Here is a 26,092-nt window from a genome sequence, read left to right on the forward strand (position 1 = left end):
CAGCAACTGTTGTCATTGCCACTGCTGGTGGTAGCACCCACACAAACAGAATTGAGAACATCTATACACAGGCAGCTGCCTCGGTAATGTTCATACATTATATATAAGTACCATGTGCAAAAAAGCACAGGTTTATAAAGATGCATATGATTTAGGGTTTTGTGTTCTTAGTTTACTTAGAGGAAACTCGTTAATAACAATGGGCAGACTAACCAAAAGGAGTGCGCACTGATTATACAAAATATTCACTTGTGCAATCATATGTGCAAGAGGTATCATGCTATTTTCATTCAGTATCTGTAAATCTAACAATATCCTGAAGAAAAATAATCCAAAAGGTACAAAGACGCACAATGATAGATATTAGACAGACATACCACTTAGAGTTCTAGGTCTACCCTGTAGTTAAGTATGTCATTTAAGGAGGTATAAATTCAAATCACAGAAAAGTTAAGGTGGGAAGATCATCTAGTGCAACCTGCTCTGCTCAAAACAGGGCCAACTTCAAAATCAGATCTAGCCTCAAAGCTGGAATTGGCTGTTGTCATCAGCTACTTTGCTGTTGAAATCAAATTCTGCAATATGACCTTTGGGTTCTTGTATTTTAATCCCATCCCCTCCAGATTAATAACGCTATTTAACCTCTTGTAGCTGGTAATTTTTGCAGATGTTGGAAAACAACAATTTACCATGTTCCAAAAGTGCAGGTTTGGTTGCTTTAAAAAGGACCAGTGAACTGAGGCTCATTAATGTCAATAAATCACACACCTAGTAATTAAAGTGAACACCACAAATGTTGGCAAAAAAAGAACTCCATATTTAGGATGTGACAGAATTAAGGTTTCAAGTACAACCTCTCTTGCATATGCATTATGCTACAAATTCCTTAATTATATAGTCACTTTCTGCTCTTTTCCATGCAGTCGACAGAATCAACCATACTCATGCAGTGAGCAACTTTCAAGTTGTGCTCTCTTCACTTGTGTGAAATATGCTTTAGTTACAAAACTTCCACGAACGTTACTTACTCCGAGGACAGCACAATCAGCTTGCTCACATACTTTCAACACCACTCAGTATAGCAGTATCTCATCACTTCGAAAGACATGTGTGAATTACTATCTTCAAAACACAGGTGAGCTAAAGGGTCTATTTTACAGACTGGGAGCCAAGCAAGGCAACATAGCCATCAAAGGCTTTACCTAAATTTGTTTTTCTGACATAACACATTGAAAAACCCAAAGAACTTCTCATTTTATAGATAATTCTATAATATGCAGAGGTATACACATATACACAGGCACAAAGTTACCCATGCACTGAAGTCAAAGGGACGCATGTTTGGCATGCAGTTAAGAGTGTTTGGTACTCAAGAACAGCAGATTTTAGATCTGGAAGTGAGGGCCCATAAAAACAAGCAGGTAGTTAGTCATCATGCAAAGGGTAGTGTATATCAGTTGCCCAGAATTCCTCTGTATAGTAATGAACCTATATAATAAGGCCACATAAAGCTACCCAGGCAATTCAAAATCTGGCATTCCCAGCTGTTCTTTGGAGTGTGACTTCAGTAAATAATGCCATCAGGGAGGTTCAGAGATATACTTCTTTAGCCTTCTTAGAAAAAAACAATTAAAAATGAGCCTATTTCTCCATGTGTCATTATACTGTTATGAACATAAAACAGGACTGGAAATTCTAAGGCTGCCATAGAGACATCTTTCCTCTGAACACTGAACAGCTGTAGTCTAGTGGTAGATCAACCTCATTAAACCCACAAGCTTAAGATGAAGCCCACAGGCCTCCAAGAGAAGCGGGTATTGATGAAGAAGTCAGAAACAATCCATCTGTGGAAGGTGGCTCCCTGTCCCCTTGCTGTCTGCCCATTCCCCGGTGGGTGAAGGCTGGCACAGACATTCCCCGTGGTGCTGCAAGCAACTGGAAAGCATCCTGCTAGCCCAGGGCGCCTGGCTCACTTCCCCACACTGGAAATCCAGATGACCCCACAACCCTTGTGCCAGCCATGAGACAGGTCTGTACTGGTAACTGCTTCTACCACAGCTGTTACTCTGCATCCAGGCCCACTCCACCATGTGCCTCTTCACCTCCCAGACCAAGTGCCTCTTCACCTCCCAGACCAAGTGCCTTGCCCAGCTAGTCCAAATACCCTGTCAGTCTCTTGCTCATCTTCCTACTTTGCCTGCCCAGCCATCTTCTGTCAACCTCTGACTCAGCCTCTTGGCTATTGTCTCCCAAGCTTTGCACCTCTAACACATTTTCTTGTCTTCATGTCAAGTGGCCAGTCTCAGCCACCTCCTTGTTGTCTGCTGAGCACCCCATCACCACTTTTCATCCCTACTTTCAGCCTTCCCCTCAATACACTCACTTTTTTGGACCCAATTCTCTCCATCCTTCCCAACTCACATTCACAAGTCAAGACAAAGTTGCCTCAACACTTCCCAGATGCAGGAACAGTCCTGATAGCAGAGGACTTGGAGTCTCTTCTTAGTTCAGGCTCTGTTCAGATTCACACCCAGCAAAAAGCAGCCCTGTGTAACAACTGCAGGAATAGTTCACCTTGGTTGTAAGGCAGAACTGTAGCAAACTACGCATGCGTGTAGCAAACAACAAGAATTTCAGCTAAGATCGCAAATGAATTCATCAGCAATACTGTAAAAGGCTTATAACCTTGCCAAATTTGAAAACAAAATGTATTAACTCAAAATGACAATCACATTGGTGCTTGCAGCTAAACACAGATACAGTGTAAGTTTTATACATAAATGCAAAATAATGGACGGTGCATTCCACATTAAGGCTCTTTGCATGCCTCCCCCCATTATACAAATCATCTTCTCCCTCAAATCCAGGTCTTCTATGTACCCACTTTATTTCACATGACTTTGCTTATAAACAGAACTCTGATGTTTTTTCTGAGGACAATTATCTCACCCCTTGAAATAAACAAAAGAGAAATTTCAGATTGAGGGATGGCTGCACAAGGCTTGAAGAACAAACTTTTCGTGTTCTTTAACATTTATCAAGTATATCACTGTACTAATCCACAGTGCTCTTACTTCAACAGTTATGCTCTTCTATCTCTCTTCTTTTTGATGATCACAGTCTCATTAACCAGTTACAGAGATATGTTTCTAAAAGATGAATGTATCTCTCACAAAGGATCCCATATTAATGATTTATGACTGCAACTCTTCAACAAGACTGCTTGCCATGTCTAAAACCTAAAATTTATTTTCTTCTCCTATCAGTGGTTTTGTTTGTTCTTCCATACGTTTGAAAAAAGCTTCCCTCTACTCCAAAGTTATTTCTTGATTACCTGTATACCTTGCACTTCCACCACTTCATTGGTCAATTGGTATTCTCTTTATCCAGACACCTGCTGTCATACTACTCATACAAAGAAAATTGTCAGGCCCACAGCAACATGCCTCACAAGCTTTCCCAACCTCCCCCTCACAATTTATTTTTTTCCTTCTTTTGATGATCACTTTCATAACTCCAGCTTTCATGTTTGTTCATACAGAACATTAGCACTTCTCAGCTACCCTGCTAACAAGCATTAGGAGCTGAGCTTTCCTACGCTAGCTTAAAAGAGAGTAGCTACCAGCCACCCTGAAGGATGCTGCAGTATCGCAATCACTGCATGAGAATAATTTCAAAAGCAGGAACAAAGCAAGATGTAGGCTCAACTGAAAAAAGAATCAAAGACTTAAATTATACCAGTGTTATACAATGGGGTAACCTTCAGGAGATTAATCTCCAAAATATAATTCAGAACAACTCTGATACCTTCAAAAGCATTTAAGAAATAATTTTTAAACAGAGAAATTAAAAAGAGAGAGAGAACATTAAACATGGACTTATGGAAATCAGTCAGGACACAACACACCAGACCCGTCCTCTTACAGTCTACATCTCTCAATGGATTATGTCCTGGTTTCAGCTGGGATAAAGTTAATTGTCTTCCTAGTAGCTGGTACAGTGTTATGATTTGGGTTCAGTATGAGAAGAATGTTGATAACACACCAATGTTTTCAGTTGTTGCTGAGCAGTGTTTAGACTAAGTCAAGGATTTTCCAGCTTCTCATGCCCAGCCAGCGAGAAGGCTGGAGGGGTACAAGAAGTTGGCACAGGACACAGCCAGGGCAGCTGACCCAAACTGGCCAAAGGGGTATTCCATAACGTGTGACGTCACATCTAGTATAGGAACTGGGGGGAGTGGGGGCAGGGGGAATCGCCGCTCGCGGACTAACTGGGTGTCGGTCAGCGAGTGGTGAGCAATTGCATTGTGCATCACTTGTATATTCCAATTCTTTTACCATTATTATTATTGTCATTTTATTAGTGTTATTATTATCATTCTTAGTTTCTTCCTTTCTGTCCTATTAAACTGTTCTTATCTCAAGCTATGAGTTTTACGTTTTTTCCCCCCAGTTCTCTCCCCCATCCCACAGGGCGGGGGGGGAGTCAGTGAGCGGCTGCGTGGTGCTTAGTTGCTGGCTGGGGTTAAACCATGACAATTAAAAAAAAAAAAAATCACACTCAAAAAACCAAAGAGAAAATCCACAGAAAGGTAGCATTTCTGCATGTCTGCCGCTCAGTTATGGACAATGGTATTGCACCTCTATGACTTCTTCCATTTATCCTGAAGTGTCAAAGAAAATGTGTGTAGAACTTTATTATCGGTCTACTCAGGGAATCCTTTTATTCATCTGATTTCCTCTATTCATCCATGAGCTGCAACATGATTGACATCTTTTCCATCAGAATTGTATGGCAGCATGACAAGCTAATTATAACATAAAAGATGATACACATTACCTCTCCAGGTCAAGCTACAATCCCCTATTTGGATGTCATTTTTTAAATTACAAGCTTTAATTAGTCGTGCATCATTCTAGTCCAGACACTATGTTCTTCAGTTTCAAAGAAGGCTTCCTGAAAATGAAGGTTTTGCTACTTTGATGTAGGTTTTGGTGAATGCTACCAGTACTGATAACAAAGACTGGTAACCCTTCTTCTGCAGCAGGTGAACCTATTTCTTTTACTTTTTTGGGGGCTCTCCAGAAACGAAAGTGATAAAAGGACCTGCCTTCTTAAACCAAGTTTTATAGTTTGGTTTCATAGTTTAAGCTGGCTAGAATTAGTTGTCTTTTGCCCCACAGCTAACTTTCTATGCCACAGATCGATTTCTTGCCAAAAACGCATTCATATCCGATAACAACAACAAAACAAGGGAGGAGGCACATTAAAGCAAGCAAATGCATTCATACATTCAGAATGCAGTCGGAGGCAGGAGACAATTAGAGAAGGAAATTCAAAGTATAAGGCATTTCCTGAGGATTAATGAGTGGGTGGTAGCGTTTGATAGTCAAGGGCAGGATGGGTTCTGCAACCAACACAATTCATTAATCCCCCAGGCAACATAAACCGGGATTCTGCTAATTTTTTTTTCCTTTTTTTCTGCACTCATTATTTTCCTTAGCATTTAATTAAAATTTCCATTTACTCTGATGCCATTGTTCCTTCAGAGCCCAATGCCGTCTTTATGTCTGAACAGTGCTACTATGGTAAATGACATCTATAAAATTATGGAATTAATACCTGGTGCAAAAGGCCAGATAACTTTTCAAGTTTAAAAAAGTTCTTCTAATCTTCTCTTAAAGACTAAAAATGTTCTCTGCCTTAGGAACAGAAAGGGCTCAGCAGATGTGATCCTTTCCTCTAATTTACAAGCTGCTTGATGGCCTCCATTATCCTAGTGGTAGCAGACAAAGAAAGAATCGAGTATTGGAGAGAACAAATGATCTTTAAGCTGCCTTTCAGCTTCTTAGGAAGCCACATACACTAATGCATTACTTATCATGTCCCAAACAAGCAGCTATCCCCTTCATCATAACTCCATACTAACCTGTGACTGGTGCATCTATGTCCAGCAAATTTTTTTCCTGGCGGAGAATTGAAGCTCCCTCAGTTATTATTCTCAAAGCAACACTCTCTTCCAGTCTCCCTTCTTTCATAAGGTGTGCCTTTAAGATATCCACACGAGGTTTTCCATCATTATCAAACACTTCCTTAGCTGTGAGCCGGTGACTTGGAGGAAATGGGACAGCTGAGTGGAAAAAAACAAAAATATCTGGTCACTTTTTACTGCAAAGCCTCTATTACTGATAATAACACATTTCAAAAGACATCTCTGCTGCAAAACAGTGTTAACATGAATTTTCTACTGCTTCTTATAATTTGTGGTTTAAATTCTACATAGATTATCAAAGATACCATTAAAGAGCATGTATTCCATGGGCTACATTATTCACGCGTGCAAGAACCACTAATTAATGCTTATAAAAAACTGAGAGGAAGATTTAGGCCATATTTACAGGTAGATACGTTCCAACAAGCCCCCCAAAAGGCATGGAAATATCAGGGGAAAAAAGGGAATGAAGCTTAAACTGCTCTAGTAGCACTAGAGAACATTGATATAATGCTCCCTTCCCTTAAGAGCATAAAATGCACAAACAAGTGCAATATTTAATTTCCGTGCATGGACATGCATAGATACACTCCAATTAAAATGCTAAAATCCAAGACAGACCTCTCTCTAACGACTTGGTGTAGGGAGATGGAATATATCTTCCCAGCATAAGTAATAGTTAGCTACGCAAGATAGATTCAAAGCCCATCAAAGCATGCCTAAGTGCCAAACAGAGCACTCCAGCAAAGGCAGGGCAGAGGATGTATCAGACTGATGTTGGAAAATAGGTGGGTTGCCCTAGCAACATGGCAGTGACTAGCGAGCTGCGTACTGCCATCACGTAAGGTCTGAGGCGTATAGCAAACTTCAGATGCTCCTGCTCTGGCTCTCCTAGAGCCAGCTGGAGCGAGAAGGCTCAGAGGTGATGCTCTCAGCTGCCAGGATGAGGCTGGAGCGTTATCCCAGCTTAACCCCTTTTCCCTTGCAGTTCAATCGGAGTGGCATCAGGCACCGTCTGCCTCGCCAGCCACAGGGTAATTACACTGATCCCTGCCACAGCTGCAGGAGGGTCAGGTTATTTGGGAGCTCTGAGCAGGGAGAAGAGGTGGCCGCAGGGCTGGTCTCAGCTGGCCGCATCTGCAGTGCAACCCTGTCCCTGCCAAAGGGTCTTGTCTCCCACCAAGTGTCTTACTGGCAGCTCTGCCACATCCTGAGACACGAAACCCTAATGCAGCAGATCAATGTATCTGTTAGCTTCAATTTTCTTCTCATTTCACAACCAGTGTACATCAGAAACAGACCACAAATCACACACATCATTTAAAGCCCAAGTCAAGAACTCTTCACTTACACTACCAGAAGTAACAGAGCAGATAATAAACAATTTCACTTTGTGCAGTTATTTTCCACTGATATTTTATACACAAACATCTTCAGAAAACTGGGGGGGGGGGGGGGGGGGGCTCAATTTTTTTTTCCTTTTTGCTGCCCCAGCTCCAGCAGTCCATTCACTGAAATAGTCTGGTGGGGACTAATGAATGTGGGTCTTTGTAAAACACGGAAGCCCGACTGCTCTCAGACTTCAACGTGGGACAAGAGGAGGAGAAGGTGAAAGTTTATGACGTCCCTGACACCACCAGGATTCTCCTGAAACAATGACACATACAACCAACAATGAAGTTAAAGTACAGCCCTCAGCTCTGGAAAACCCTGCCACAGATCTGTGATGATCTCACTCAATTGACAAGAACTCCTAGATTGCTATAAATTAGTTTATGTTTTGAATAGTACTTCTATGATAAGAGGTAGGCTGTTAAAGACCAAAACCCCACCCCACTTTTTGCAGCTACTGCAGTTAAGCCTATCCCATAAAACTCGCAAAAATGAGGTTATATGCTTTGTCAATCTTTCACTTCTATCTGCAGCAGACCCTCAAAAGCAAGGCAACTGTATCACAGAAACATAGACTCAGAATGGTTTGGGTTGGAAGGGACCTTAAAGATCATCTAGTTCCAACCCCTCCTGCCATGGGCAGGGACACCTTCCACTAGACCAGGTTGCTCAAAGCCCCATCCAACCTGGCCTGGAACACTGACAGGGAGGGGGCATCCACAACTTCTCTGGGTAACCTGTTCCGGTGCCTCACCACCCTCACAGTGAAGAAATTCTTCCTTACATCTAATCTAAATCTACCCTCTTTCAGTTTAAAGCCATTACCCCTCATCCTATCACTACATGCCCTTGTAAAATGTCCCTCTCCAGCTTTCCTGTAGGCCCCCTTTAGGTATTGGAAGGCTGCTATAAGGTCTGGAGCCTTCTTTTCTCCAGGCTGAACAACCACAACTCTCTCAGCCTGTCTTCATAGAAGAGGTGCTCCAGCCCTCTGATCATCTTCATGGCCATCCTCTGGACTCCCTCCAAGAGGTCCATGTCCTTCATATGTTGGGGGCCCCAGAGCTGAATGCAGTACTCCAGGTGGGGTCTCATGAGAGCGGAGTACAGGGGGAGAATCACCTCCCTCGACCTGCTGGTCACACTTCTTTTGATGCAGCCCAGGATACGGTTGGCTTTCTGGGCTGCAAATGCACATTGTCACGTCATGTTGAGCTTCTCATCAACCAACACCCCCAAGTCCTTCTCCTCAGGGCTGCTGTCAATCCATTCTCCACCCAGCCTGTACTTGTGCTTGGGATTGCCCCGACCCATGTGCAGGACCTTGCACTTGGCCTTGTTGAACTTCATGAGGATCATACAGGCCCACCTCTCAGGCCTGTCAAGGTCCCTCTGGATGGCATCCCTTCCCTCCAGTGTGTCGACTGCAACACACAGCTTGGTGTCGTTGGCAAACTTGCTGAGGGTGCACTCAATCCCACTGTCCATGTTGCCAACAAAGATGTTAAATAGCGCCGGTCCCAATACCGACCTCGTGAGAAATACCACTCGTCACTGGTCTCCACTTGGACATGGAGCCATTGACCACAACTCTTTGAGTGTGACCATCCAGCCAATTCCTTATCCAGCGAGTGGTCCATCCTTCAAATCCATGTCTCTCCAATTTAGAGACAAGGATGTCGTGTGGGACAGTGTCAAATGCTTTGCACAAGTTCAGGTAGGTGATGTCTGTTGCTCTTCCCTTATCTGCCAATGTTGTAATCCTGTTGTAGACGGCCACCAGATTTGTCAGGCGTGATTTGCCCTTAGTGAAGCTATGTTGGCTGTCACCAATCACCTCCTTATTTTCCATGTGCCTTAGCATAGCTTCCAGGAGGATCTGCTCCGTGATCTTGCTGGGCACAGAGGTGACACTTAGTGGCCTGTAGTTCCCCAGGTCTTCCTTTTTTCCCTTTTTAAAGATGGGGGTTATGTTTCCCCTTTTCCAGTCCATGGGAACTTCCCCAGACTGCCATGACTTCTCAAATATGATGGATAGTGGCTTAGCCACTTCAGCCACCAGTTCCCTCACAACCTGTGGATGCATCTCATCAGGTCCCATGGACTTGTGCACATTCAGGTTCCTTAGATCCTCAAACCTGATCTTCTCCTATGGTGGGTGGGTTTTCATTCTCCCACTCCCTGCCTTTGCCTTCTGCGACCTGAGCGGTATGGGTGCAGCACTTGCCAGGGAAGACTGAGGCAAAAACATCGTTGAGTACCTCAGCCTTCTCCATGTCCCAGGTAACCAGGTCTCCCGTTTCCTTCCAGAGAGGGCCCACATTTTCCCTAGCCTTCCTTTTGTCACCGGCGTACCTATAGAAGCTTTTCTTGTTGCCCTGGATGTCCCTGGCCAGATTAAATTCTATCAGGGCTTTAACCTTCCTAACCTGATCCCTGGCTGCTCGGACACTTTCCCTGTATTCCTCCCAGGCTACCTGTCTTTGCTTCCACCCTCTGTAGTCTTCCTTTCTGTGTTTGAGTTTCTCCAGGAGCTCCTTGTTCATCCATGCAGGCCTCCTGGTGTTTTTGCCTGACATCCTCTTTGTTGGGATGCATTGCTCCTGAGCTTGGAGGAGGTGACCCTGGAATATTAACCAGCTTGCTTTGGCCCCTCTTCCCTCCAGGGCTTTATCCCATGGTACTCTACTAAGCAGAAGAGGCCAAAGTCTGCTCTCCTGAAGTCTAGGGTAGCGAGCTTGCTATGTGCCCTCCCCGCTGCCCTAAGGATCTTGAACTCCACCATTTCATGGTCGCTGCAGCCAAGGCTGCCCTTGAGCTTCACATTCCCCACCAGCCCCTTCCTGTTGGTGAGAACAAGGTCCGGCATAGCACCTCTCCTTGTTGGCTCCTCTATCACTTGGAGAGGGAAGTTATCATCAATGCATTCCAGCAACCTCCTGGATTGCTTATGCCCTGCTGGGTTGTTTTTCCAACAGATATTGGGATGGTTGAAGTCCCCCATGAGGTCCAGGGCTTGTGAACATAAGGCTGCTCCTATCTGTCTAAAGAGGGCCTCAACCGCTCAATCTTCCTGGTTGGGTGGCCTGTAGCAGAACCCCCCCATAATGTCACCTGTCCCTGCCCTCCCTTTAATCCTGACCCATAAGCTCTTGGTCAGCTCCTCACCCCTCCCCAGGCGGATACATGAGCCATTAACAATTCATTATGCAACACAGAAAAAGAATAAACATTGCATGAAAAAGGAAGGTGAATGAGAACTCAGCAGTCCTCCAAGCTTCCATCCTCCTTCTGAAAAAAACCCAAAAAACCAAACAAAAAAACCCCCCAACCCCCCCAACCAACCCATGAAAACAACCCGGAAGGCTAGCTAGTCCTAATGGTCCTGCATTTTCTGCAGGGAGGAAGGAGGAGAAGGAAAAGTTGTTACTAATCTCCAATGAGTTTGGCTGGAAGAAGCATGTACCATTAGCTTGCATTCCTTTGCAAGACAACCACCTCTGGTCTTCTGCAAAGCTATCACAGTGTAACAACCTATGCAGCATACTATTACTTTGAGGTAACTACCTTATATGCATGTATGCTGAAAGGAAATTTTCACATTTATAAAGATAGAGCAAAACAGACAAGCAATCAAGCAAACAAAAGCTATGAAATGTTACCTACTGATTAAGAGAAATATATGGCATAAACTGCAGCACTGTTGCTCTGCAGGCAGTTTTCTAACAAACCTACCAGCGGCTAATTAAAGAAAGAGATACTGTTCCAATAGCAGATGATTAATGATTAATTAGCAAAAACATGAGCAACTGAATAGACCACAAATTGCATCTTCCATTATGAGAATATTAATTTTGTATGTACACATACACAGATCTTCCACAGAAGAACAATGTAAGAAATGGTCATGTTCATGTGGAAGTCAGTTAAACATCATTCTTTACTGGTATCACCCACAAATGCCTGGATCAATCAAAATCCTTTTATAAACATAAACATTTAATTTCCATTGCTTTATATATAGCAATGTTACCATCTGAATACACAGGTATCCATCAGCTTCTCCATACCTGCTTTCTTTTTCCACTTTTTTTAAAACCATGCTATTAGCGCTTGCAACAAACGACTCTTTCTCTCCCAGTGGTTTTGCCTTTATCAGAAATAAAACCAAGAGCCTCATCAGACAGCAGCTGTGCACACAGCATACACAACAGGGAAGAGCGCGGAGCTGGGAGAGGAGCCCACCAGGGAGAGGCAGGAGGAGGAAGGAGTGGCAGGTTGAACTGCCAGCACCGAGCTCCTCGCCACGGCACAGGCTCAGGTGACCTTTTTGTAAAAAGAGGTGGGAATCTGTATTAAGCAAAGGTCATAAAAAAGGGAGAGGCAATAAAATTTGTGTGTACATACCAGGTGTATTTTTAGGAAGTTTAGTGACAAATTCCACTACAAGACCACCACAGAAGAAAGTCATGCATGTTTATCCACACTCTATAAAACTTAAAACCTGGACTGGTCTCCACCTCTGTTTACATTTATTTCTTTGTATTGGCATTAAAAAAAAAAACAAACCGACTATTCACTATGTGAAATACTACCCTGGTGGTTTGGTAACAAAACACGGACCACAACAAAAAGAAAAGAAACAAAGTTTTTAACCCTTTACCTCAGCCTGTCAGTAGCATCCTCCCGAGATCTGAAAACACAAGAAAATACTCTTTAACCACTTAGTGGTTTGGTTTTTTTTTCCTCTTGTGCTTTCAGGTCTCTTGAGCATGTTCCAGCAAATGGAGAAAAAGATCAACCTGCTATTTTACTGTTCTTGCAGGTTCCTGCAAAACCCGTCTTACCATTAACACAGCCACTGCAAAGGTCAGACACATCGTTACTGTTTCTCTCAAATATTAAGCAGCCTCTCTAGAACAAATAAATAAACCATAAAAGCTGTGCTTAATTAGAGTGGACCATGTGTGCATACATAAATAAAATACAAGCATGCGGCAAAGCAAGCATTATTTTGTTTATATATTATTAATTTTAAAATGAAGCTGTATACTGAATTAATACTGTCAGAGGAGGCTGCCCATAAGAAAAAATGCCTTTCATCAATATTCAAGTTCCTTGCAAATTATCTCCCTCTGTAATTCTTGTCCTGTAATTTCATATCACTTATGCTGTATGTCTGTATATAACTGTTTATAGCACACCATACTTTTATGAAAAATAAATGCTTTCCTCTTCATTTGTAGGGAAAACACAACATTAACTATCATTATCTCAATAACTCAATGCATTGCATTTGTCTGATGGCAATTTGCAATTCTGCATTTTGAGAAACATTTGCACTATAGCAGTGGCTAGAGCACAAGTTATTAAACCGGTCGACGCTTACTCTACACGTGCAAAAAAAGTCAGGTCACTCTGCAGCTTTATTTTTTTACATCTACTTATTCATAACTTTCAGACTTGGTATACATAAAATTTTCCTGTCATCTTGGAAACTCCAACAAAACTGTATTTTTGAAAGCCAGGAACATTTTTAATAGCTAACTAACACTTTTTGCAGGCTGAGTTTGAAAATCTACCCCCATTTTACAATGTGGTTCAACACATGGCGTATTCTTGGGCATTCCTGCTGAACAAGAACAACATCCATACTGGAGTATTTACTATTTAATCAGAGTTCTGCATTTCTGTACCATGCCACGTCTGACCAAAGCTATGGTCCAGTATATAAAGCAGCAGCCAAAGATCAGCTTTTTTACCTAATGGCAATAGTTTAACACTACATAATTCTGAGCATGTTCCTGTACAGTTGCCTACAAATTTCTGGCTTACAGGGTTACTATGAACCAAAAGGGAAAGAACAATGAATTTTTTTTTCAAGAACACTACTTACTTCAGGTGACAGACAGGAACAAGAGGATGAGTCACTGCCATCCACAGCTGCTAAGGGGAACGGAGCGAAACCTCCCAGGCAGCGCAGCGCTCACCAAAGTGGTGGGAAAGGGAAAGAGCGCTGCAAAAAATGCTCAGCCACCCAGGACATCAACTGCGACAAACATCCCCCTCTGCAGATTTCCTCAGGCGGCACATGGATGATGCCTTCACCTCCATGCACAAGTTATCTGGCGACAGATCCACCATTCAAACACGCTGGATCACTGGGATCTTTTTTTAACCTACACATTTTTTTCTTAGCAGGTAATTTTTAGGAGTAGCATACAGATGGGTGACTTATTTAGAAGACAAGATTTCTTTTCAATATAAAAATTTGTACTATAGCATTCATAATATGTGCAAGTTCTTATTTTTTTGTCCACTTGAATTTTAGACAGGAAAATATGTCTCCATCTGGTAAAAAAAAAAAATATCCAACTATTTATATGACAGCATAAGACTTAAACCAATATTTTCTCAGTGGAACTCATGTTCTGATGTTTTCTAACAAAAACTATCAGATTTCATTTTACATTAGCTACTGTCATTAAAGTAGGCACATGTGATGTAAAGCCTGCCTGGAAGCTACTCCTGACTCTGAAACATCACTGGAATTCACAATCCCTTTCTAAACAATCAAGCTTTCACCTGCCATTTTAAGACATGATGTATTTGAGAACTTTTTTTTACTAAATCTGCTCACTGGATGGTGAAAGTGTCGGAAATTAAAATCTGGAAAATAAATCTACAATAAGAAACTATGAGGATTCCTATAGAAATTTAGCATTAATTTTTCCCCATGGCCAAGAAGTTCTTGCAGTGTAATCAGAAGTGCTCACACCTGTATTTGTTTAAAGACATAATTAAATCAATGTCACTCAAGAAGAAGGTATGTTGCTTCACAGGAAGCTTGAGGGTTCCACTGGGCGAGGTAGTCAATACTGCATAAAGAAACAGTCCATCAAAAAGAAGGTGCTGTTGCATGAAGTCACCTTAGAATAACAGCACCTGTAAACTAAATCAGGAGCAGACAAGAGGGTCATTCCTCAACAAAGCCCACATATACCAAATTTAGAGAGAAAATAGAAAGGAATTCCTTTGACAGATATCTCAGCGGGCAGCATGGAAAACAGGCCACTTGAGAAGAGGCAATAACATCCATGACCCAGAAATAACCATTATCAGTAGACTTGCCAGTCAGTTGTGGTAAAAATGGTCAGTATTTACCCAAGATCACTGACTCCTCTTCATGTAACGTGGGGGGAGGAGCATCTTTCTCAAAGAATGGTTGGAGGCAACAAAACCCACCACAACAGGGCTGTTTAATTGCTGTTGGAGCCATTAACTAATTCTAGTCCTTGGTGCGTTACAGGTTGGCAAGGAAACTGCTTCACAGAAGACCGAGATGAGCCTTGCTACCATAATTTCTTGATATATGAAGGCTCAAAAAAAAAAAAAATAAAAAAGCAAATAACAAAAGACACTTCACCGAATATCCCAGCTCTGATGACTATTTTTTATATCTTCTGACATTTCAATCATAACTGGAGAACACAACAGCAAAGACAGAATTGCATCAGAGAAGCTCACCTAACTTTGGACAGAAGCTACGCTAGGAAAGTGTTTGTAAAATGAAGGGCAATGTCAACCATGTATTGTCCCCAACATATTGCCAAGTTGTTTCCAGATGCTAAGGCACTTGATGCGGCCTTCTAATCAGTACACCTCTCCCCTTCACTTCTCACATGAAATGTCCCACCCTAAGCCAACCCATTCAAGCACACTGCAAACAGTCCTCATGTAGCATAACTCTGTGATACCTAAGGGAATCCAATTCTTTACACAAAACACTTCTGCAGGATTTGAGCCTCAAACTTGCAAAGGAAAGATTAAATCTCCCCCCCGTAGCACCTTGTTACTTCATAGGAGAAGACTGCAACCAACCAGTTGCGAAACTGGCTCTGCACTTTGTGCCAGGAGCCATTCCGTTACCTCTCAATGATGCGGATATGTTTTTGACGGATTATCTTGCCTGAACTATGAGCATACAGGGATCTTTGTGCAAATAGATGAGTGGCACAGCAGAGAGGAAGGGCACTGAAAGTGACCATTACCTTGGAACAACAGAATGAGGCTGAAATCCTGTCATTTCTGTTGAATTACCCAGCTGAGGTGGAGCGGGTTGACCCTTGTTGGACACCAGGTGCCCACCAAAGCTGCTCTATCACTCCCCCTCCTCAGCCGGACAGGGGAGAGAAAATATAACAACAAAAGGCTCATGGGTTGAGATAAGGACAGGGAGATCACTCAGCAATTACTGCCATGGGCAAAACAGACTCAACTTGGGGAAATTAGTTTAATTTATTACCAATCAAAATTAGAGTACAATAATGAGAAAATAAAATCTAAAACTTAAAACACCTTCCCCCCACCCCTCCCTTCTTCCAGGGCTTAACTTTACTTTGTTTACTCCCTATCTTCTCCACCTCCTCCCTCCTCAGCAGCACAGGGGGACGGGGAATGGGGGTTGGGGTCAGTTCATCACACCTTGTCTCTGCTGCTCCTTCCTCCTCAGGGGCAGGACTCCTCACAGCCTTCCCCTGCTCCAGCTTGGGGTCCCTCCCACGAGACAGTTCTCCATGAACTTCTCCAACATGGGTCCTTCCCACAGGCTGCAGTTCTTAACGAACTGCTCCAGCGTGGGTGCCTTCCATGGGTGCAGTCCTTCACGCACAGACTGCTCCAGCACGGGCTCCCTACAGGGTCACAGCCTCCTTCAGGCATCCACCTGCTCTGGCGTGGGGTCCTCCATGGGCTGCAAGTGGATATCCGCTCCACTGTTAACCTCCATGGTTAACCTCCATGGGCTGCAGGAGGACAATCTGTCTCACCATGGTCTTCACCACGGACTGCAAGGCAATCTCTGCTCTGGTGCTACCACCGTCACTGATGGGCTCGGCCTTGGCCAGCTGCAGGTCCATTTGGAGTGGCTGGCATTGGCTCTATCAGACATGGGGGAAGTTTCTAGCACCTTCTCACAGAATCCACACCTGTAGCCCCCCGGCTACCAAAACCTTGCCATGCAAACCCAATACATGAGGTAAGAGAGTATTTTAGTGTCCTCAAATCTGAAATCCTAACGGTGTCTTTTCAACAAAGTTACCTGTTCTCAGAGGATTAAAGGTCAGAGTATTACACCTTCCCACCACTTCAGGAATTGCTATGGTCTTTTCATGACATTACTGGCCTTCTCCAGACTATACAGTACCTAACAATAAGAAAAGTATATAGCAACACCTTTCTTCAACTCTTTAAAAGAATATAACCAATCTCCTCATAAACTCAGGTCAAATTGTACTTGAAAAGAACAACCATAAGTACCTGTGCCACCTTAAGTCACCACACACACACACAAACCAATCCATTAAAGAAACAAAAAATGACCCACCAATATAGGATTTGATGTTCTTTATATTCACCACAGGAAACCTTAAAAATCCTAAAGAATAATTTACATAAAGGAATTCTTCAGAAGCGTTAGAGCAGTGACACATTATTCTGGGCTCAAATGAAGAACGATAAAACACACAAAGGCCTGGATAAACACACAAGATTCCTTTGGTGGTTTGATTTTCGTCTGGTGAATTGATTGACATGTACCCATCCAAACCGCTCTGAACACTTTTATAATAAACTAAAGTGTTGATATCATTAACACACATAAATTTGGATTACCGTAACCTGCTAAATCTAACTCTAATCTTAAATCATTATCAAAAAATGAGCAATAAAAATGTTTTTCAGTTTCTCAAAAATATCTGAAAAAAATGATGACATCAAAACTTTTAGAGGAGAACATTTACAGGCAACAGACACATCAGAGAGCATACCCTGAGAACTTAGTAAGAGGTACAGGTTGGAAAGCGGAAGGGAAGGAGGTACACTTTAAAAGAGTTGCATGAAAGAAAAGCCTCATAATTCAAAGAAATGGGTCTGTCTGAAATACCAAATTGTAGGGTATGTTGTTATTTACTAACAGCATTTCCAGAGTATCTTTTGGGCAACTACTGGAATATAAGCAAACAAATCCTTCCAGTCTTATAGAGCACAAAGCAACATGCATCTCTCTAAAATATTACAAAAATATAACCTTTCCCTGTGTTTGAGGTCATATGCAAGTATCTTTGATATTTATTATCCTCACCTGTCCACAGTTTATGGATAAAAAAACAACTACAAAATAATATAGAGAGGAAAAATTCAGTCTAACAGGAAACATTCCCAGTTAGGACCAACACATACAGTTAAAACTGGAAAATGTGATTGTAGCTTCCTGGCCTCATCAGCAAAGTTTGTTTTTCTGCTTTGTGTGTTACACCCACGTTTTTCCATAGGCCTCCAACTGCATACTGTTGAGCTTTGTTTTTATTAGCTTTTGGAACACAGAACAATAATTATCCAGAGTTTAAATTCCTTTATAGGAACAATTCGTTTGGAGAAAATAAAGTCAGGGAAAAAAAAACCTTGTAACAATGGAAAATACCAAAGGTCTTCCAAGACTTAGATAAGGAATCAGGCGCATTCCTCCATCCCCCAAAATACTTGAGTGATGGATGATTTCTTTTCTACAGTAAGACTTCACTATTGTTCCTAATTGTAAGCAATTAGGAAGTGATCGCATGTGAAATTATTTCAATCTATTGGGAAAAAAATAATCAATTCTAGGACCTGAATAACCTTCAGGTGTCAATCCAGATTTATGGCACCATTTTCTTCTGACTTTCTCGTTCAACCTACTTCAGTCAGTTGACACTACCAAATTTCAGTCTCTTATCTGGCAACATAGCTAAAAGGGGCACTGCAGACAATTCCTCACCTAGAAACTGAAGTCTTAGCTAAGACCTTCTCACACCTTTTGAGCATAAGAGGGTACCATTACCAAGTTTAGTCAGAAATCAGCTTAGCTTTGAGGTCCACCTCAAAGTCATCAGTGACATGCAAAAGGGCAGAAAAGCAAATATTCTTTCGTTTCTAAAGCTGCTCCATCAGGACAAGGTTTAAATACCACGAAGATTTAGCTTCCAAAAATTGACCACTATGCACAGTCTGGCATTAGTCACACAAATTTGTTAAAACAGTCCTAGAAGAAGAGATGAGGAAGTGCAGGTAAAGCAACCTCTATTTGCAGATACTTTATTTTCTAATGCGAATTAAATGTTACATTATAGAAGTTGCTCTGCTTAAATGTCAGCCTGCAGAAGTTGCTTCCTGGAACAAGAAACACCAGCTCACCTCTTGCTGTTACAAGAAAGTCAAGAAGCTATTCACCAGGCAGAGGAAATGGAAATTTCTGCTAGAGTTACAAAGCAATCCTTTTTAAAAAAAAAAATTGAAATCTTACATTTCAAATTTAGGACATTTTGGCATCTAGCAATCAATACCTTGCCCAAAGAGCCTGCAGCCTACAGGGCAAAGACAAGGGGCTAGGGATGCTAACAGAGCTCAGTACTTTACTGCCTGTATCTTCTAGGCTCTAAGCTGCACTGACCAAAGGACTTGCAAGTAGCATCTTTGAATTGTGTAAGGTTTATTTAAAATTTTTTAAGAAAGTAAACCTTAGGGAAAACAAACAAACAAAAAACCCAAACACCTTACCTAAGCCGATAAATATCAGGATGTGAAGAACATTTAAAACATTAATGTCTAAACTATTCCATGTGAACTAAATAAAAAAATCATGCTGATCTGTAAATGTTAACCTGGTTTATTATTTTGCTGGTCATGAGACATGCAGTAAGTAGCAGATCTACACTAGCACTTCATAAATCAGTCCAAAAAGACCAAGGCTGTATAAATTAAAGAGTAAAGCCTTACAAATATAAATATGTGTATGGACTAAGTGCAGTAGGAGCCAAATTAACCTTAAAAAGTAGTTGGAAACAGCAGTTGATGGTTTGGGTTTTTTTGGTTTGGGGTTTTTTTACTCCCAAACAGCTTTGCTTGTTTTAGTAGCATTTTTGCCTTCGACAAAGATTTTAAATCAGCATACTTCTGCACAAGTGAATCTATACTGACTTATACTGGTTTATGTTGTATGAGAAACTGGCCAAGCTCTACACATATTAGTGTGAAAAACATCATTTCAGAATTACACTAAAACTGAATTCTGCTTGTTCAGCCATAATCAATAGACAGGAAACACAGGATAAGCATAAAAAAAAATGCACCTGATTATGTAAGAAAACTAATTTGTGCCAGGTTACACCTATTACTGATCCAATAACAGCCCTTTCTTGTTCAGGGGTCAGGTCATATACCTGGAAAAACAGCAACATGAAAAGGCACTAGCCTTTTTTTTTTTTTTTCCTCTGCAGCTTAACAGCTAGATACCAACAGTCCTCACATAGCATGGTTTGGCTTTGTCTAGATTAGGATTTAGGGACTTACACATCGTGTTACACAGAGTCATATTAAAAAAAAAAAACAAACCAAAACAAAAACTACCACAGTCTTTACTAAATACGAAAAGACAGTTTAAATGACTGCCTTCTCCTGGAACTGAACTTTAATCAACTCAGGACATGCTCAGCACCATTTGTTTCATCTTGCCTGATACCGGAGATACTGCTTGCCAGTTCAAACTAATACCCCAGTTCAAACTAGAATATTTACTAGGGAAATTCAGCCCTCCATTTTCAGAAAGGCCGTGACCAGAAGGCAAAGGGTACGTAAGCCCTCCATGGGCCCAATAAGCAACGGTGCCTTTTGCTCCCCATGAAAAGAATTGAAACTCTTCCAATACATTGTATGAACCGATTCCCAACAACGACTTGTTCTTCTTCCAACACGCTCAAAAAACTAATTTTCTTGTGATGTTATTACAGTTCACATAGATCAATACTAAAGATTATTGACCACATTCACCACTGCGCTATGCTGCTGTAATGCCATTAAACAAATGTTCTTTCTAATCCAGCATTAACGGATCACACTGTGAGCTTTGAAACGGGGTTCAGCCTGCTCTCGATGTCTAAATAAAACTTAGCAAACCAAACTCAGTGATGCTGGCATTAATGTGAAGTAACGTGGCTGTGAATCAGCCCTGGTATTTTTGTTCCGTTTTCATGGCTCGCGCCTACCGGTGCTTACACCATGGAGCATCCACATGGAAATTCTGCCTTGGACTCATCTCCAAAGCATATTTATTTCCATCAGCTAACCTGGACTACTGTAGAAAGTTGTTTTTATTTTTAAAATAACACATGCATGATTGAAAAAAAAAAAAAAAAGGCAAGTTTTTGATGATTCCACCAGTATGTACTTTAATAGCATTATTTTTTTTTTTTTTAAACTGTTGTTCTGGGTTTTATCTGGGTATATATGGCAGCAACAGAGTTTCAAAGCCCTCAGTATAAGCTTCTAGTCCTGTATTTAAAAGGATATTTAATCCAAATCCTCCCTTTATTTATTAAAGATGCTTTCATATTTTTGTAAACCATATCTTCCCTCAAATCTCAATTGCTGCGTAATAAATGTGTTGGATAAAAATAAATCTGTCTAAATTTACCATTTTGCTGATACTCTGTGAAACATCTTGTTCTTATGCAGAACACTGGAGTTTAAAAAAGCAGCTTTATAAGGCTATGAGAGAATCAGAGACCTGTGCTTTATTCCCAGGTCTGTTGTATGCAAGCAATTTAATCTTCACTTGCTGATGACTACACCCACAGAGAGACCTCAGCACTAGGGCACTAAGTTCTGTCATCCACCACCATGTGTTTGGCACGGTGGTTCTGTGAAGGATGCCTGCGTGGAGACCAGCACAGCACAACAGGACTTCCAGCACCCTTTCCAAAAAAAACAGCGAATGAGCACAGTTACCAGAGAGAAACCAAGAACGGAGGACTCTTCCATCTGCTAACAGCAAGGTGGAGGGAGGCCCGTTTGGTCACACCTCTTAGTGCAGAACAGGTCACTATTATTTCAAACCGAGATCAAAAGAAACTTCAGTCAGCCAGAGCTCACTTCACACAGTGAAGTGAGCTGTGGCTGAGAGACCTTAGCTCAATACCATCTCCTCTTCTCTTGGTGAACATCTCAGCTATAGACCTGTCCAAGCTGAGGTTTGGAGGTCCTCTCCCCAACCCTGACCAAGCCCCAAATACTTTTCCAAAGATGACGCAAAAGCCCTGGATCAGATGGGGGGAAAGGAAATGTGACACTGCAACCTAGGCAGATGCAGGCACCAGGGAAACTAAACTCATGCCTTCTGCTCCGAAGACAGCTTCCACATTTGACATTCGGTGGTCACTGGGAATAAAAAAAGGCCTTATCTGTCCTAGGGTGAGGAATCTTGATGGCAGCATTCCTCTCCTGCATGAGCAATTTTTCTCTGGTCCTACAGAGTCTGAAAATTTTGTTATGCTAAGCAGTTCAGTTAAGTTTTCAAGAAAAGCTGAGAAAATTGTCTTTTCCTCCAGGAAGAAGTAATAGACTGTTAGTGGACCTCCACAGAAGGTGAGAAATTTTACTCCTCCTTGAACTGAAAAGTTTTAATTAACCTGGGATGCAGGTACGGCTACAAGATTACGGGGGGAGAAGAATGGGGTGACAACTGTGCAGGTTACTGCTGCAGCGTGGCAAGACTACAGTGTGCATGCATTTATAGAAGTTACTATTAATAATGAATGTTAGGACAAATAAAATTAAGATGTTTTCCACATAAGGAGCAGAAAAAACCAAGAGTGGCAAAAAAGACTCAAGTGCTCTAGCAAAGATCTCAAGTCAAGTTTTCTGTGAGATTTATAGTTATACATAAAAGTAAGCACCATTAGTCATCGGAGAAGCCACAAATGCTAATTCTCATGGAACTAGAAAAACAGATCTAGTCACCAATGGATTGCAAATGATAAAACTAGCTAACACATTTTCACTGGTTCTTAATCTCTCCAGACCATTCACTCACTGTATTACCAAGAGATGAGCTTATCTGTAAGGTTCATCAGAATTTTTTTATTAAATGACCTTAGCAAGAAACAAGAATTTATCTATCTGAAATATCTTTATACTAATATTACTGATCTAATTAACAGAGCTGGCCTGCTGCATTATTACCATAATGAAGCAAAGCAGCATAAGGCAAAGCAGGACCTAGAGAAGCAAGCTATAATCGCAACCTAGCGCCAAGAAGACATCCAGCATATGCAATCCATGAACATGCCACTTGGTTTTTCTCTCAGAGTGCTGAGCTGTTCTGTTTTCTTAGATGTATTACTTAATTTCTGCGTATCATCTTGACTCAAGGAAAACAACTCTGACTTAAATAGAACATGGGGTTGTTAGTGCTTTTATTCAAATACCAAGGGGCTAGTTCCCGCTACTTGTAAATGAAAGATGCATCTTTCCAAGGCTGCAGTTAACTTCTCACACTGAACAATGGGTTTGCATTAAGCTTATAATAAAGACCCACAGATAAAAGGCATACTTCACAACTCAAATGAGGGGGCATAAAGGGGCACGAGGTCAGAGAATTCACTGGTTCTTGCTTCATGCAGATTTACCCACCAGTGCAAGAGAGGCAGCAGTAAGTTAGAGAAGCTCAAGGGGAAAGAAAACTTCACAGCCTGAACAAGCAGTGGGAAAGCAAGCAGGGGAAAAAAAAAAAAAAAAGTAGAGAAAGGAGTTTGGGTGTTCAACAGGTCCTGAAACAAATCTGTAGCCACACACAGAAGACTTTCTCCTGTTTGATTCAGCTCTTTTATATTTGTATGTACTCATGCAGTTTCAATAAAGCCTTAGGAAACAATAATCAACAAAATTATCCCTCACACACTTTTTATTCCCCTACACAAAACAATCTCCAAGACCTCTGGTGTACAGATGGCCTCTAAAATCAAATGGAGTAAAAAATACCAAGATAAAACCTGGTAATACCCAAGGCATCCAAAATTTAGAAATATTTAGGGTTTGGAATTGTCCCTTCTTTTACTCTGTTTTAAAGGCAAACTGCTGATGTACCACATATTCAAAACCCCTGGCATGGCCTCACTGTGTTGTAAACTCAACCTGTGATTTGATAATATACATGCAGCAAAAAATCTCTTGAGGCGACGCTGCATGCTGACTAACGCCCTGATGCAACCCCGACTAGGCTGAGTGAAAACATCACAGAAGGGGCAAAATACTTGCTACATCTCCCAGCTGAGCCTCCAGCAGGGATCCTGCAGATGCCTGGTATTTACTTGCAAGATGAGCACTTCAAACCATCTCTGTCGAGGCTTGCTATGGTTCTCTCCTTGTTAAGAGGATGAACGTCTTTGCAAAGTGGTTTGCTGCTCAGAAAAAGGGCAAAGCTTGCCTAGTTTTGACCATATGCAAGAACGACATTAAAAAAGGGTACATAATATCATTAACTGGAAGATGAAGTCAAAATATACGCCTTACTGACCTGAAAGGGGCGTGAAGATTTGCATAGCCAGTACCTCATCACCACTTCTTTGGATATGCTGTGACCAAGGCAACAGTCACTCCGGGAACAGTATAACAAAAGAAAACACCTTTAAAATGCACAAAGGTATCCCAAACAAAGCAATTTGCCCTACACATTTTCAAAATCAAGAGGTTTTGGGGTTGGGGTTTTTTTTAAAATACCTTCAACTTTGCACAATTAAAAATAATTGAAAAAATTACAATGATTATGCTTCTTGAAGTGATTTTTAACTTCTGTTACCCTGCACCATCTGCAGCAAATGCAGAAGTACCTGTAAAGTGGACAGAGATTGCACACAGACGTGAAGTATTTATAATACCTATCTGTGTACAATTATTCTAAACAAAACACTCTGAGATGTTTTGAGGAAATAATGCACACCATAGTGATATCAGGACATACTTCTGACGCCCTTGTTACACTCTTTTACATGTTTAATAATAAAGGAGTGAGTTGCGATTACAGAAATTGTAATGAACTTATATACCCGCGTGCCTGTGTTTGTGAGCATGTTCATGCACACAAGTAAAACCTATACAGGTTACAGATTTTATCTATTAAAGCTATACAGAACTAGAAATAAGCACCAAAGTCTGTAATGACTTCTATTTCCTTTTCACACAAAAAAAACCCATATCACACACAGCTGAGAAATTAAAAATGCTTCTCTAGGTTTGCTGACAGGTAACATTACATTGTGCAGATGTGAACAATCAGTCACTTCTGAGAGTCCCACCCTAAGAAATTAAATTAATTTTGTAAAAAATTGGGGGAAGTATACGTCTTAAAGTCTCACCACCTCAAATGAGAGATTCCAGCTGAATTCAAAGAGTAACGGACACTAATCCACATGCTCCCAAAGGCCTCAAGGATCGTATCTAGCAAACCCACCAAATAGCTGCAAGGCTTCTAAACTATACTAACTCTCGATCAATACAAATTCAAGCACAAACCCCAAAAGCACATTACCTCTGGAACTATTTATCCCATTTGAAAAAGTTTTTGAAGGGGAATGGGTAAAAAGAAATATATCTTGGGGCTATGAGCACCCCAGCCAATTTGGATCCTTCAGATCCTTCTAAAAATGTGTATTGTACCCAAAGTGCATACAGAAAGAAACTCCTCACTACGGGCTACCTTCATTTTGACCCAAAATACTACAACAACCTTGCCTCTGTTCAAAGAGTATCTTCAGCAAAGCCATTATCTCCAGAAGCAATATTGCTCTGAGAGGAGAACACAAGAGAGTCTCTCATGTTCTACCAGCAGCCAGTGGGTAGCTCCAGGTTTGAAGTATTGAAGTACCCTCTTTTATCACCAGAAAACTCGAGGGAGAAGGTGAGCCTTTCAAAAGCCCTCCCCATTTCACAAAAAGTGCCTGTACAAACAAATTAAACCCAGGCAGACATTTCAGTTAAGAGCTCAACTGAGGGACAGATGCTTGTCTCCTCCTTACCCTAAGGAGTAATTTTTGATCAGGTATAAAATGTTTGCCCTGTTATGAAGGTCTCCAAAACACAATCAAAAAGGTACAGAATACCTTTGCTTCCAATTTAATAATCTATTTTTTTAAATAAGTTTTCCAGCACAGAACAAATTAGAAAGATGATAGCAGTTCCCAGCGCTCCCATTCTGCTAACTGTTTCTCTGGAATACCACTGGAGAGCTGAAACAATATTTAAACTTGTTTCCACACTTTTGTTATAGTCTTTTCATATTTGTAATGCAATAGATACTAAAGCAGAGTGGAATGGCTGCTTTTCCTGACTTAACTACAGCTTTGCAGAATGGCCTACAGTATTTCCTTGTAAATGCACCTGAGAGTTGCATTATTAATACATTGTATGCACATCACCAAAAAGATAAAACATTCTAGTATAAAAAGAAGATAGCCTAAAGATAAATAAATTTCTATATAGAGTCAATAGAGATCAATAACCACTTTTGCATTAGGAATAACTTTTGTTTTTTTCCCCTAGAGCATGTTATGACTGGATACACAAAAACATTTTTCTATACTTGTTAAAACCAGCTCCTTGTAGACTATGTTGTAGCTGTTAGGACAAAAAAAAAGGCTCTATTTCAGACCAGAATGCTCCAGTCCATTAATCTGCTTCCAGTTCTGACATGGAGGAAAGCATATCTTTTACCATTCACTTCACACTTTTCCAGTAGCTTGTGTCTAAAAAGACTGCAGAATCTGCCTTTCTTACTCTGCTTCTGCCCCCTCTCTCTCATACACTAAAACATACTAAAAATGTGATTAACCATATCACTTGTAC

At 41.2% G+C, this 26,092-nt stretch overlaps 1 protein-coding gene across 6 annotated transcripts in view; it reads right to left on the reverse strand.

Annotated features, from left to right (window-relative positions):
• The window catches only part of PPP3CA (protein phosphatase 3 catalytic subunit alpha), a 203,683-nt gene that overhangs the window by 109,580 nt on the left and 68,011 nt on the right, over positions 1-26,092 (reverse strand). For 5 of the 6 annotated variants that reach the window (XM_030014151.1, XM_030014134.1, XM_030014115.1 and 2 more), the window contains exon 2: positions 5,930-6,130. In XM_030014151.1, the coding sequence (XP_029870011.1) occupies positions 5,930-6,130 (201 nt within the window). Of the gene's footprint in view, positions 1-5,929; positions 6,131-6,613; positions 6,678-26,092 lie in introns of those variants that run through there. The other variant, XM_030014125.1, reaches the window with a different exon arrangement.

This window comes from Aquila chrysaetos, chromosome 1 (assembly GCF_900496995.4).
Source record: "Aquila chrysaetos chrysaetos chromosome 1, bAquChr1.4, whole genome shotgun sequence".
Lineage (NCBI taxonomy): Eukaryota > Metazoa > Chordata > Aves > Accipitriformes > Accipitridae > Aquila > Aquila chrysaetos.